This window comes from Amia ocellicauda, chromosome 18 (genome assembly GCF_036373705.1).
Source record: "Amia ocellicauda isolate fAmiCal2 chromosome 18, fAmiCal2.hap1, whole genome shotgun sequence".
Classification (NCBI taxonomy): domain Eukaryota; kingdom Metazoa; phylum Chordata; class Actinopteri; order Amiiformes; family Amiidae; genus Amia; species Amia ocellicauda.
Window position 1 is genome coordinate 6,844,468 of NC_089867.1, and position 13,400 is coordinate 6,857,867.

Sequence of the window (13,400 nt, forward strand, 5' to 3'; positions counted from 1 at the left end):
ATGGAAATTAATCATTGTAGACCGAGAGATTGATTCTTTCATCATTATTATTTTCTATATGAATAGAGTAAAATCAAACCCTATAAAAGCTCACCTTCAGAGAAAGTCCCAATGATGGGTGCCAGAATGATTTATCATTAATATACTTTTTCATTTCTCAGCCTCCCCCCCCCCCCCCACCACCACACACACCTCTGTTTTCTCTATCTTCCTCCTAATACGTACTGCAACATGAGCATTACACAGAGGCATCTCCTGTGAGTGTAAAGCACAATATAAAAGAAAAAAGGATTATTAGTAGCAATATAATTGGAATCAGTCTTGGCGAGGTTGAGTCTATATGTCACCCCTTTTACAAGATAATAAAAAACACATTTATGTAGCTGTGCCCGGAAGGTAGGCATTAAAAAAAGGTCTAAGTTATAAAGCTATCTAAGAGGTATTGACTGCAAATAGCACTGTATCTGCGTTGCTTCCAAACTGACATATGGGCATCTCTGTGATTATGTAGGTGGGCCACATGTTATTTGACTAATGTGTCAAACAGATGTGATTTGAACAACTTGAAGCCAGCAGTCTTAGTGGGAAGAGCCGGACTAACCCTTTTCTCTCCCTGTGCCCCTCCAGGTTGGCCAAAGACAGCACGTTTTGGTGACAGAAGAGTCCTTTGATGCCCAGTACTATGTTTCTCACAACAAATTTTATGAGCAGGTAAGAAAAACAATCTAACTGCAAAATATTGGGAAGATCACTATTACAGTGGAAGGTTAAAGGTCACTATATACTTAAACACGTTTGTTTCCTTTGTATTTAACAATCTCACACAAACAATAGCTGAAATATCTGCTTGAATCCATTTATGTTATGCTGTAAAGTGTAGTCTTTTCTTCATTATTTTCTGTGGAAGCAATGTATTTTTCTAGGTTGCACAGCAGTAAATATGAAAGTAATAGCTACCTGCAGTACAGCATTCAATGACACTCATGGTGCAGGGATGAATAGACCTGTTTTCAGCCCAGTTCTCAAGATCTAAAATGAATCAAACTAATGGATCCCCTTCAGCACCCAGTTCAATAATCTGGGACTGGGCTTAATATATATATATATATATATATATATATATATATATATATATATATATATATATATATTAACATGTGAACAGTTCAGAAGAAGAATTCATGCATACACCCAATAGCTTCAGTGTTCAAAGAATTAGCATTGCACACAAACTCGGAAGAAATGTTTTTATGTATATCAGGTTAATCGATAATTAGAAATCACGCAAAATAATGCTTAAGCACCCAGTATATCAGAAGTATAATTATAGACATGTCCTACACATGCATCATATTTGAAGGGTAACAACCCATCACAATAAACAACTCATCCACACATTCTAGTGAATACAATTGCTTATACATACTTATTAGGGATGTTGGGATACCAGCACTGCAGGTGGCAGGAGCTTTTATTCTGTTTGTGGGCAGTCGGCAGCCCATCTCAGAAGGAAAGGGAGAAGGTGTGAAAGATTGCAGGGCAGAGGTGAGGCCCCACCAATCAGCCAGCAAGGGAAGGGCAACGAGGACGACCAGGGACACAAGCATTAGAGAAAAGCAAGATGGGGAGCAGAGGGCTGAAGGGAGTTGTTAGCTATGAAACAGCTTTTCAAACTGAATTTGAGAGGCCCTGGGGTTCAAAGCACAGGTGGTAGGTTTGTAATGGAGGAGTAAATGCCAACATTAGAACGAGAAGGGAAAAGTGTGGGTGAAGAGATGAGCCAGAGGAGGTGGGAGAATACCAAAAGGGTGGTTAAAGAGTAGGAGGAAGAAAGGATTAGTTGTGGTAAGAATGGATGGAGTAGTGGTTCTGGTTGTAGTCTGTTTATAGTATCCATGACATCACCGAACATCACATGCAACGATTAACAATTTGTTAGTAAAAGGTGGCAGTTTTTTTTTTTTTTTTTTTTTTGTTCGTTGCAATTTGTATGGTTTGTGTAATGGCCACACATTCCCATTGACTGAATACCACAAGAACAACACATGAATCCCTTCTACACTGCCTCCGAGTTCGGATGTTGATCACACGTGTAGCAGTTCAGGTTTGGACCAGGGTTATGCTGTTAAAAAAGCAGCAACATTAACATCAAATGCAACACTCCATAAAACTCGGATTTGTTAAACAAAAAAGAAAACAAGTAACCAGACTGGTGTGTAATCTTCCATTTAACACCATATCTACATCCTCTTGCCTTGCAATAACTCAGCAGTATCTATCTTTATGTATTGTTAAGATGAAGAAGACGAAAAATAAAAGGATATAGAAATAACTTCAATAGGAAGAAATTGCTTGGGTTATTTCTCATCATTTGTAGTGATGCGAGCAGCTGCTGTGCACACATTGTAGTTTTGCATTCATTAACTGAGGCACTCGGGCTTTCAGTTACTTTCTCCCTTTCCATGCCATGGAGTCTTTTTATTTATTAATAGCAAATATTAAAACAGGAGCATCCGGCACAGTCCACACTGCAATATTAACAGTTGCTGTGGATGTTGACCCAGCATGCTGGCTAAAAGAAGCCACTGGATTTGTGCAGAGTCGTGCCCCTCCCTGTGCCTTTCTGAAACAAAAATATGGATTCTCCTGGAGCTTTGACTGAAACCTGACCAAATACGGAACGCTTTTATCAACCTATTGGGTTAAGCAAAAATGTAATGTGTTTGAAAAGAAAAGAAAAGCTGTGTGAAGTCTGGGGTTAATTCTTTCCCAACTAGCACTCAGTTTGCCGCTGACCTCAGTTCAACATCAAATCTATCCACATCAAAGGAGCAGGTAGGCAGGCATTTCCAGGAGGAGGTAAGAAGGGAGGAGTTGGAACCCACTTTGTAGATGGAGGGTTTATTTTCAAACATAAACGTGCCCCTAAACACACAGCCACAGGGGTAGAAATGGATGTGTTGCTTTCCTCATTTGACTTACCTTCATCCTCTTCATATTTTATGCTATGGCATTTTCTTTTAGAAGATTTATACTTTTTAATCCAGACTGGTTGATCTCGATTCTTCTGGGGTTTTTGGTTTGGTTTCAATTTGAAGTTTTTGGTGATCTTAAATATTGTAATTTAACTCTCCCTAGTTATCATTTATGTATTTTGAGAGTTTGTTGAACTCTGCTTCTGACAAGAGACCTGAAGGTTTCAGTTAATTGAACTATTTTAAGACAGGAAGTGTATGAACGTTTGACCACAACTCTAGAAATCAAAGGCCCAGCCAAAAGTCCTTAAAATGAAGGGTGTCAATGCTTTTAATAATGGCTGTTTGTATGTGTGTGTGTGTATATATATATATATATAATTAAAAGTGCAGACATTTTAGACCACCTGCTTTCAAGGTGATTTAAAAGTCTGGAAATAATCAGCCCAGCCAGCACAATAAGATACATTAGATCTGAACAGCTTTCTCTTTTGCTTTAGCCTTCTGGGGTCACCCAGTGTATAGAGCCTGACCTGCCATTGATTACTCTTTTATACGACACAACAAAACTTGTCCTTGTTATGATCGATTGAAGAGGAATAATGTGTGGAAGGGAGTGTCATATTAATCCGAGGAGTTTTTATTTTTCCCTTTTCTTTTCTTCTTTCAACTTCTTTCATTTGGGTTCCAGAATAAACATTGATCGGAGGAAGGAGCTGTGAATAAAAATCCAGCCTCGCATTATCAGATGGAGCCAGTCCTTTTCTCCAGCTTCAGCCGGATTTTCTATATGAAATTTTAAATCCAGGCAATTGAATGCTAAACAAAAGAGTTTCCACAGCTTCCCTGCGCTTTACAAATCAAAAGGCCGATGAACCCTCTTGTCTGTCTCGGCAGGGCTCTTTAATTTTTTAATCACCTGTCACTGTGAGTCTGACAGCCCTCATGCTTGTACAGAATCACTGCTGTACCCTAGGCTTTAACTACTGGGGCTATTTTGCAATAAACAATAAAGGACCTGCACTAGATATCTGTAAAACAGCAGGTATGCTGACTAAATTAGCTACCCACCGCGATTAAAAAGCTAGTGACAATTACCAGCGTTATTATTCACTGTTTTGCATTTTGACAGAAGCCAGATCTTGAAAAATACAAATGGGCACTTCTATATACAGCATCAGTGTCAAAAGACAATAAACCTGTGGTGCTATTCCCTTGGTCCACAGTCCTGGGTTTTGATGACAATTCATATTGTCCTTTTTTATTAAATACATGCAATCTTGTGCACTTTTCCAAGCACTACAGAATGAGAGAGACTAGGTAGGTGGAATCCTTCTAAATCATTCACCTCTGGATGTTTGGAAGGGTTCAAATTTGAGTTAAGGCGATGTTTGCTGTCCAAACGTATACATCATAAAACCCACTATAACATTCGAGACAACGGGCCTCTACCCCCCCAGTCAGTCAATCTAAAGAATAGACTCACAAGTGGTGGACAATACAGTGTTGCCTAACAGGGTGGTCTCAGTGGTAGGGTGGAGGGACTTACTAGTTAGGGACAGGAAGCTCATTTTGTGGCTGGCTGTTGAATGTTACTTTCCACTACAATCTTACCACAAGATTTCAGAGCAGGTTTAGAAAACAAATTGTTCTTAAAATATCCCAGTCATGGTAATTTGTTTGTATGGTTTACAGTATATAAAGCAATAATAGTGCATTGTAGAACAGTTTTATGGTAAAAAAAACAACAACTGTATATATCATTGTGTTGTTACTTAATTAATTAGATTTATTGCAGATTAATTGCAGTACCTTCAGATTTGATTTTTTAAAATAAAACTTCCCATTCTTGAAAAGGTAATTTGTTCATTTAAAGAAAAAAAAAATGTATTGTGAAAGTCTGGGTTACTAGAAAAAGAGACCTAAAAAGATGCAGTAATAAAGGCAATTTTAGATTAAACCCTGTAAATCCCATTGCATAGCTTTTTAATCCAATTCAGTCTTTACTTTGAGTTTAATTCATTTCACCAAAGACTGTCAAATCTTGAATAGGTCTAGTGGAGATATGACTAAATAAGCTCTCAGAACAGACTGAGAATGTTTTAAAGAGCTGTGCTGTGGGTACCATGGGAATTTCTCTGAATGGGTGAGGAGTGTGGAGGCAAGCGGGGTGTCCACTGGGAGTTAGTTGTGCAACATAATTTGTAGCTTATAATAAATAGGTAGTGAAAGCTGTGACTCACAAATAGAAGACATTCTAAACCTTTTATTAGCATGAAGCTGATTTTCTTCCTCTCCCCAGACTTGACTGTTTGACATCCAATGAAAGATTTTAAAGATTAACGTTTGTAAATGGCACTCGTCTGCATCTGATAGTTGAGGCCGGTCACAGTTGACTTTGAAGCATCTGTGTGATATCATGTATTGGCAACGTCTGGGTGAGCCTGGACTTGTAAATGAAGCCAGCCAGCAGTGCTAATTGTCCTAGAAATTGCAAACTCAGCCCTATTGATCTCCATTGATTAAAGGCCCCCTTGTACGACGTGAATCAACTGGAAGTCGATAGGATTTTCGCGAGGCTTTGAGACTGGAGATGAGTTGAAAGTATCTCCAAACGATTAGGGGCTTTTTTTTCGTTCGGAAAGATTACCAGAGCCTGTAACTTTCTAGGGATGTGTCTAAAGTTTCCCCACTTCGCAGTTTAGCTCTCACTTCCCTCTGAGGGGTGGATGGTTGATGGGTTTCCCCCCCACAGAATCCACACCCTTCCCTTCTGATTTATTTTCTGCTGTTTTGAACATGCAGCCCACCCCTCTCCTGCCCCTTGTATTCACCCATATTTGTTCTGGTTCCTCTTAAGGTTTTGGTCCCCAAGAGTCCCGAGTTCAAAGGCAAGATGATAGAAGTGGAGATCTATGAAACAGGGAAGCATTTCATGAAGGGGAGACCAGTGGAAAATGCCAGAGTCTTCACTCCATCTATCGCCAGGCCTCTGGAGAAGGGCAAGGTCTCCGGACTAACCAACGTAAGTACCATAAAATTGGTTTGGCTCACACCTGAAGACCTCAAGAGAACGTTCCATGGTTACTGTTCTCTGTTTATAACAGCGCTGGTATGTAAAATACTTGTCTATACTATACACATAATGGTTCACTTCACAACAACCCCTGGGTATATCTTATATGCATCTCCTAATTCCATTTCTAGAGTAACAGTCCCAGAGGAGGTTTTCAAATCCACCAAAAAGTAAAAGGTCTTGAATGGAGCGTGTAACCCCTCACGTACCACACAGTGCAATTGTTTCTACTCGGTTCAGTTTTGCCATAATTGAACACTCCATGAGAGATACTGTGACTATTAGGTGTGTTGTGGCGTGTTACACAGAAATGTAACTTCAGAATAAAGGTCAAAAAAGGTGTTTACAAAATCAGATAGCAAACAACAGAACTCCTCACAATTGAACAACAAACTGAACTCTCATTGTGGTTTTCTTTTCCAAAGCCAGTTTTTCTTATTTACAAAATGGTGTGCCCGCGATTAAACAGGTTTTGTTTTCAGGTATGGTTTTTTGTATTATTATGGTTCCCTGTTTTGTTACCTGCACTCGCATTCATAGTTTTCCATGCATTTTGTTTTCTTCGAAGCAACTGAAACCAGAGAATGAAAGATGTGAGTCAGTTTCAGCCGATACTGTAACATAGCTCTGAGCATCTTGCTTGTTCTAAGGTGGTTGAAAAGCTCTGAGTTTCATATAGAAGGAGACACAAGAGATTGTTGATATTGTTGTTGCCACAGTACTTGTACACATTGTTGCACTTACTCAATCACTCAAGTCATTCTAGAATTGATTTTTCTCTTTGTGATTTTAGTTTTGCTGGCTGCCAATAGAAATATGCTGATAGCACATGCATATTCACAGGTGTTACACTGGAGATTAAGGAACCACAATAAATGTAAATACATGACCATTTTAAATCTAACAATGCACAGAGTTCCTTTGCCAGCCCTTCACAACCCACTGAGAAACTAATCAAACAAATTGATGTAATTCCACTGTGCTCAATGAGTTTTTAAACAGTCGCAATCATTCAAAAACCTGTCAATTTTGCGATGAGATTTGCATTTCATAATTCAGAGGGGCTCAAAATTGTATTGAATCACAATGATTTCAATCAAGGCCTGCAGGCTTTACCACACGCAATGATCAGAGCGTATTTGTGCTGGATACAGTGTGGTGGTTATCAGGTCTTCTCCTTATTGTGTTGGTCCCTTGACAAAACTGATCAAGGAAGAAATAACATCCAAGATATTTGCTCTGGCTTCTCCTGTTTAGCCGCTGAGCTGTTGCACTAACTTTCATGAAAATTTTAAGCCCCTCACAAGTGATTGCATGTCTGTCGAATGAATGTTTTATTTCTCGGGACTCTGAGCAAGAAACAGTAGGTTTGTTAAGTGTGTTTCTTCTTACTAGAACAAAACAAACATGGTACACTATAGAAGTCATTGTTATTTATGTATGTACCACACAGAAATCAGATTTTTTCCTTTTTTTTTGGTTCTTGAAAAGAATATGAACCTATAAAATGCATATAAATTGCTGCTTCACAGTCATTTTGATTTTCCATATTTATATGTTTAAAGTAATGTCAGCTAGGGAACATTTCCTTTGTTTGCTTCCTGTAGAGTTTGTACCCTTAGAGAATGCTGCAAGTGTAGTATCTAACAGGCAACTGATTTCACAGGGAACTCTTTATTATACAGAATATGCTTTCTGACCTTGTCCCAGTTACATTACATTTTAGATGGTTATTGAACTAGTTTTGCATTATATTTAGTCTTTTGTTTTCTTTTGTTTATTTGATCGTGGGTTTTGTCTTTTTTGTCAGAAAGCATGCATGAAATTATGATGATATGAGAGGTGTCAAATGTCCTTTTTCTTTCCCTTAAATAAACAACCATAAAAAAACAGTCCAAGTAAGGAACTGGTCCAGTTGTAATTTCTGAATATTTTACATAGTGACTCTTTCCTTTTAATTGACTTGATGGTATGTTAGCAGGCAAGGAAATAATCTCTCTTAAAGTATCAGTCTGGAAAAAAATGAAGATTTGAGAATGAATACATTAATTAATTAATAAAAAATTGACTTAAGGCAGTTCATAGCTGAATCGAGTAGCAGAGAGCATGGCACATAGATTCTACTTAAGGTTTCATTTACACACCATTAAGCTGTTTATCCATCAAACTACAGACCTATGGAACCATTCTTCTGACACCAACTCTTGATTGACGAAATGTAATTATTAGGGGACGTTAAAGGTCAAAACAATAACTTGACTAGATTTAAGCATGCGGGATAATGATCTGACAGAAAGTAAATTGGACAGAAAAAATAAAAATTTTGATCTTGAAAGACCGTAAGTAAGAGCAGCAATGGTACAGAATTCAAGACAAATGTACTGTAAATTGTAGCCTTTTATTGGGGGAAAAAAGCAAAAAGCACTTTGAAATTAAAAACATTATGTCATGAGACCTCTATTCTGTGCCTTGGTAAATGTGGCTGCCTGCCAGAGTCTTTTTTATGTTCTGCTGAACCAGGGCTGTAAAAGCTGATGGAGTGTGAAATTAAAATGTGTATCACATTTCTGAGCATCATTTGATGTCCTTTCCCCCAGTACAAATGTTCAGAGGTGCTTCTCTGAAAAATAACATGTAGCCGCAGATTAACATATGGAAGAAAAATAGTGACAGTTTATCCAGGCGTATAATTTCCAAATTGCTCTAAAAGATCGATTGCTTTTCTTTTTGGTGAATAAAAATAAATAAAAAATGTAGGTATATTATATATGTTGGGGCTAGGCTCTTAATGATATTTACATAATCACAGTGTGTAGTGTTTTGTTAAAGCATGAGCAGGGTTGCAAATACAGGAAGAAAAAGAAAAAAACAGAACAAAATAACTTGCAGGTTTAAACAATTATAAATAGCCTAACAAACAAAGTCTATATATGCATAAAAACTTGCTTCCCAATTTCCATGCTGCAATTTTCCCTTTTAAGTGCTTGGAAGTGGAGGCTGGACTGTTGTAATCTGAATTTGGGTGAAACAAGATTTTGTGATGAAAACACACCCTACCACTCATTTTAGAATTGCTATAGTATAGTATTGCTATAGTGTTTCTGCTTTCTGTATTAAATGCACTAATGCTACAATGACTAATCTTATTAATTAAATGTTCTGTTTATTTATTTTGGTAATGCATCGTTAATTACTGTAAATACAGTAATATTGTGCCCTGCAGTAGATCCCTCTTCTAGTTTGTTACTATTTTTGTGAGCAGGTTTATTCCTTCTACCATCACCTGGTGTGAGTTCCTGTATGCCAAACTCATCATAGGATGGTGGTAGCTGAAGCTTGCTACTATTATCACTGCAAATAAGTTTGAAGAAAAGTCATATCTTGTTATAAATGTGTTGTTGATTAAGAAAGCTTGTAAACAAACAGTTTCTGGATTGGTACTAGAAAAAAAAAAAAAAAAAAAAAAAGAATGCAATGGTGAACGAGATGCAGAGGTTTTGTTTAAAGTAATTCACTCCTGCTGTTTTGTAATTATGATTTGTTTCCGGAGCAATGGAGGGGATGGGATGAAACATCAGGGTCCCGATGGAAAGCATTAGTTTTGCTTCTGTGCAGGACACTTGAGCCTGTTACGAGAGCTTGCAAAGGAGCAGTCAGTAGCAGGGAGTTTCGAATTTTAAATTAAAGCAATTGAAGGCTGAGTTCAATTCCAGTAGAATTTTCACTACTTAAAAACTCAAGGCGATTTTGTGTTATTGTTGTAAGTAGGGCACTAGGTAACCTGTTAAGTCAGGAACACTCACCAAAAATGTACACCGTTAGAGCCCTACCGAGAAATATTTGATGGTCTAAAGGAACTGAATTATAGACTGGAGGTTAAACATCAGTTAGCTTCTTTTGATTATACTCTTACAGTAATTGATGAGGAAAGAATGACTGGAAAAAGTTTTCTTTAAGGACAGCTCATGAGCATTAGTCAGGAGTTACGTGTTTTTTCCTGATTTTTTTTTTTCTCTGAATATGCTTGGGTTTACTTTCTGACAAATGTGCAAGTCCAGTAGATGTGCAAATAAAATGAGATACATTCCTGTTAGTGTTTAAAGTATGCTGAAAAACAAGTCTCCCTATATGTAAAATACAAGTACAGTTGAATATTCATACATGGAACATCAAATTAGCTTAGAATGTCAAAAGTATAAAAGGATATGTGAACGGGAATATAAAGTTTGTTTGATTTGCTTAAAAGAAAAATCACATACATAGATCTTATCCAAATCCATCCAATAACACCTTACTAGTAGTTAGGAAAATACATCATAAAAAAGTGTTGAATTTGTTTACTTGTAAAGTAGACTTTTTATTCTTCAACAAGCAGATTGATGCTCTTAAAACTTACAGGAAACCACTTTGTGCTGGTTTCTGAAAGTGTGACCGGGTGACTTGCTGTGTTTTTGCCATTCGAAAGAGTGCAATTTATTTTTAGCCTGGACAAGTCTAATTTCATGTGAAGCTTTCAGTTTGGCGCTGCCGTGCTCCCTGTAAGCAGTAGTCATCCAGGAATGCATATGCCAGCAAGGGGAAAAAAAAGTGATGTATGGAGCTGTTAAACAGTTACTGCCACAGCCAAACTGCCGAATGTCAGGCTCTTTCTGGGCCTGCCAAGTCGCTGAGTGTGTAGGATGAATGAAAACAGTCAATAATGAAATAAAAAAAAGTGTAAGGGAGTGAAAGACTGCCTTACAGGAAGTTTGATTTGCAGTGTGGGGAAAACTACTGCGCAAGCCTCTCTGAACCGATTCTGTTGCAATGACTGGAAAGCCAAAAGTTGACAGAACCTGGAATCGTTGTGTTCCAGAAAAAGGAATCTGTTTTGTACTTAAATTGACTTTTTGTGTTTTATTGTTCCCTCAACAGCATAGTTCATTGGCAAAACATTGATTATAAGCACAATGTGGCTGGAAATTGTCTCCCCAGTTACAATCTGCAACCTGACGTTCGCTCTTTCTACTGCAGAGGTGCTGTTATCACATCTTCTGAACTAAAAGAGGAAATGCTATTACAATTCATGAGTTTCCTAGGTGTGTTTTAATTGTTGTGTTGCCTGCCCTAGAAAACATGCCCTCAGTGAAACAATTGTGAGTGTCAGAAAGACAAAATGCTTTTAGTTTTTCCACTTTCATTAGGTGTTCCATAAAATGGTATTAGCACCCACTTCCCATTGAATACCAGCCAATTATATCAGCGTAATCCTTTATAATTATTCAGCTACTAAAATTTCACAAAAAAGCAGTTGGGAATTAGTCATAAAATCCTTCTAAAATGTAGCAGTGTGCACTTATTAGATAAGAGCAATACAAAGAGTTGTTCTTTTGGATATTTTTTTAAGCTAAATCTGTTGAGGATGCATAGTGCTTCTCATTTTTATTACTGTAATAGGAAAAGCTAATAATCAACTTACTGCTCTTAAGAGCTTCAAATGAATGTTCTGAAAATAATGAAGCAGCCAGACAACACAACAATTCTTTTTATAGCAGTCTATTCATATTACTACATCTTAGGACAGGTTGATTTTTCATTAGTGATGTGAAAAGTGGGGGTGGAGCTCACATTTAGCTCTCTTCAACTCCTTTTGTTGGTTGTGAACAGTTACACAATTACTACTGAGTAGGTAGGCATACATTTTGCTTTAGAAGTAATTGACTGTTTGATGTGTTGCTGCAACCGCAATTAATAACAGCTCTGACACTTACCAGCGTTGCAGTAAATGCAGAATGAATGATATTTTGTCTAGTCCCATTTTTAACTGCTAATTAATATTAGTTGCTTAATAAAAAAACAATTGCCAATTTCAATAAATACCATAATGTGTTGTCTCCTTCAATATCATGGTATTAAAGAAAATGGTCAACTCAGCTTGTTCATATTTGCCTTTTTTATTTTATTTAATAAAGATGGACTGCCCTGTTTTACATAGTTTTTTACTCGGGCCAAAAAACAGTAATTTAGCTGTGACACCGGATGGTCCCACCTTGCAACCCTCCTGACACCGGCACTGACAGATTGTATACATACTTTTTATTTGTCAAAAGACGAAAACATTCAGGTGAGCAAAATGGCCCTCCTTTATTTATATATAGTTGTTCAACTCCCTGAACTCAAGTGGCTACTCTGAAATCTGAAACGGATCGATGAGAGTCTTGCAGTATTAAACTGCTAGCATCCAACTGAGCAAACTGGGCCGAGTGGCTTCCTCTTGATTGTTAACCGTTATGTTTTTTCATGGTTTCCATAAGGAAACCGATGATCCAGAATGAAAGGACGCTGGTTTATCCTGGAATAGTTCATAGTTTGGTCTAAATATGAATAGGAGTAGTACCTATGGTGCCGTCAATCACCTTTTTGGAAGCAGAAACGCATGACATCAGCAAACCTGACTGGTAGATTGCAGTCCATTTGTGGGCCATACAGTGTATCTGGGGCTCCTAGAAAATGTTTCCTCATAGACTCATGACCCCCACATGACTGTATACCACCATCCTGTCTCCCTGCTTCTGTGCCTTCAGTGTTGGATGCTTTTCAGGTTTGGTTTTCTAATAGACATGTGAAACAATCACTATCACCACTATGGGACAGTTTCATACATGGATTATTACTTTTTCCTTTTTCTTCTCTTTCAGTTTGCTGTTGAGTTGTGACCTTATTGCTGTTGGCCCTGGGTCAGAGCAAATAACGTCTGAATTGGCCTTCCTGTAGCTCGCCTTTAGTATGTAACTGCAGTGAAACTTGACTGACTGTAAAATTAAAGGGAGACACAAAGAGACAAACCATACTTGAGTATGTGAAGCAAGAATGTGTTGCTGCATGCAGTACTTTGTGTTTCTGTGATGGGATCATGAGTCTTTCCTCCTCTCTGTAAATCATATTGACCAGGGCTAATGTATGAAGTGGAAGAAACAGAATATCATAGAAAAGTCAATGTCAAGCATGTCATATAGAATATGTACCTCCTAACTTTAACCGAATCGAGCTTTTTTTGTCTATGCAGTGAGGTGTTCTGGTTTTCTCCCAGCTTATAGTAGATCTCTATTGCTTTGCATTGTTTAGCACCCACTGACTTTCCCATGATGTTCTATGGAAAGTTCTGCATCTTTATTTGTCTAGCAAAATGCATGATCTGGGTCTTAAGTTTGCAGGAGTCGTGTGGCTGCCTTGCCATTGTTTCTGTGCGTGAAGTGTGAGTGGAGTGGCACTTTTTAGTCACAGCATTCTGTTCTGTTCACACATTGAGTTCCCCTGTGTGCTTTGGCTCCATTTTTGCCCTAGTCTGCCAGGTGTCTTGTGAATAGAGG

At 37.9% G+C, this 13,400-nt stretch overlaps 1 protein-coding gene across 1 annotated transcript in view; it reads left to right on the forward strand.

Annotated features, from left to right (window-relative positions):
- cdkal1 (CDK5 regulatory subunit associated protein 1-like 1) overlaps positions 1–13,400 on the forward strand; it is a 399,108-nt gene that overhangs the window by 373,095 nt on the left and 12,613 nt on the right. Inside the window, exons 13-14 of the mRNA XM_066690832.1 lie at positions 628–711; positions 5,836–6,000. Coding sequence (XP_066546929.1) covers positions 628–711; positions 5,836–6,000 — 249 coding nt within the window. The remainder of the gene's footprint in view (positions 1–627; positions 712–5,835; positions 6,001–13,400) is intronic.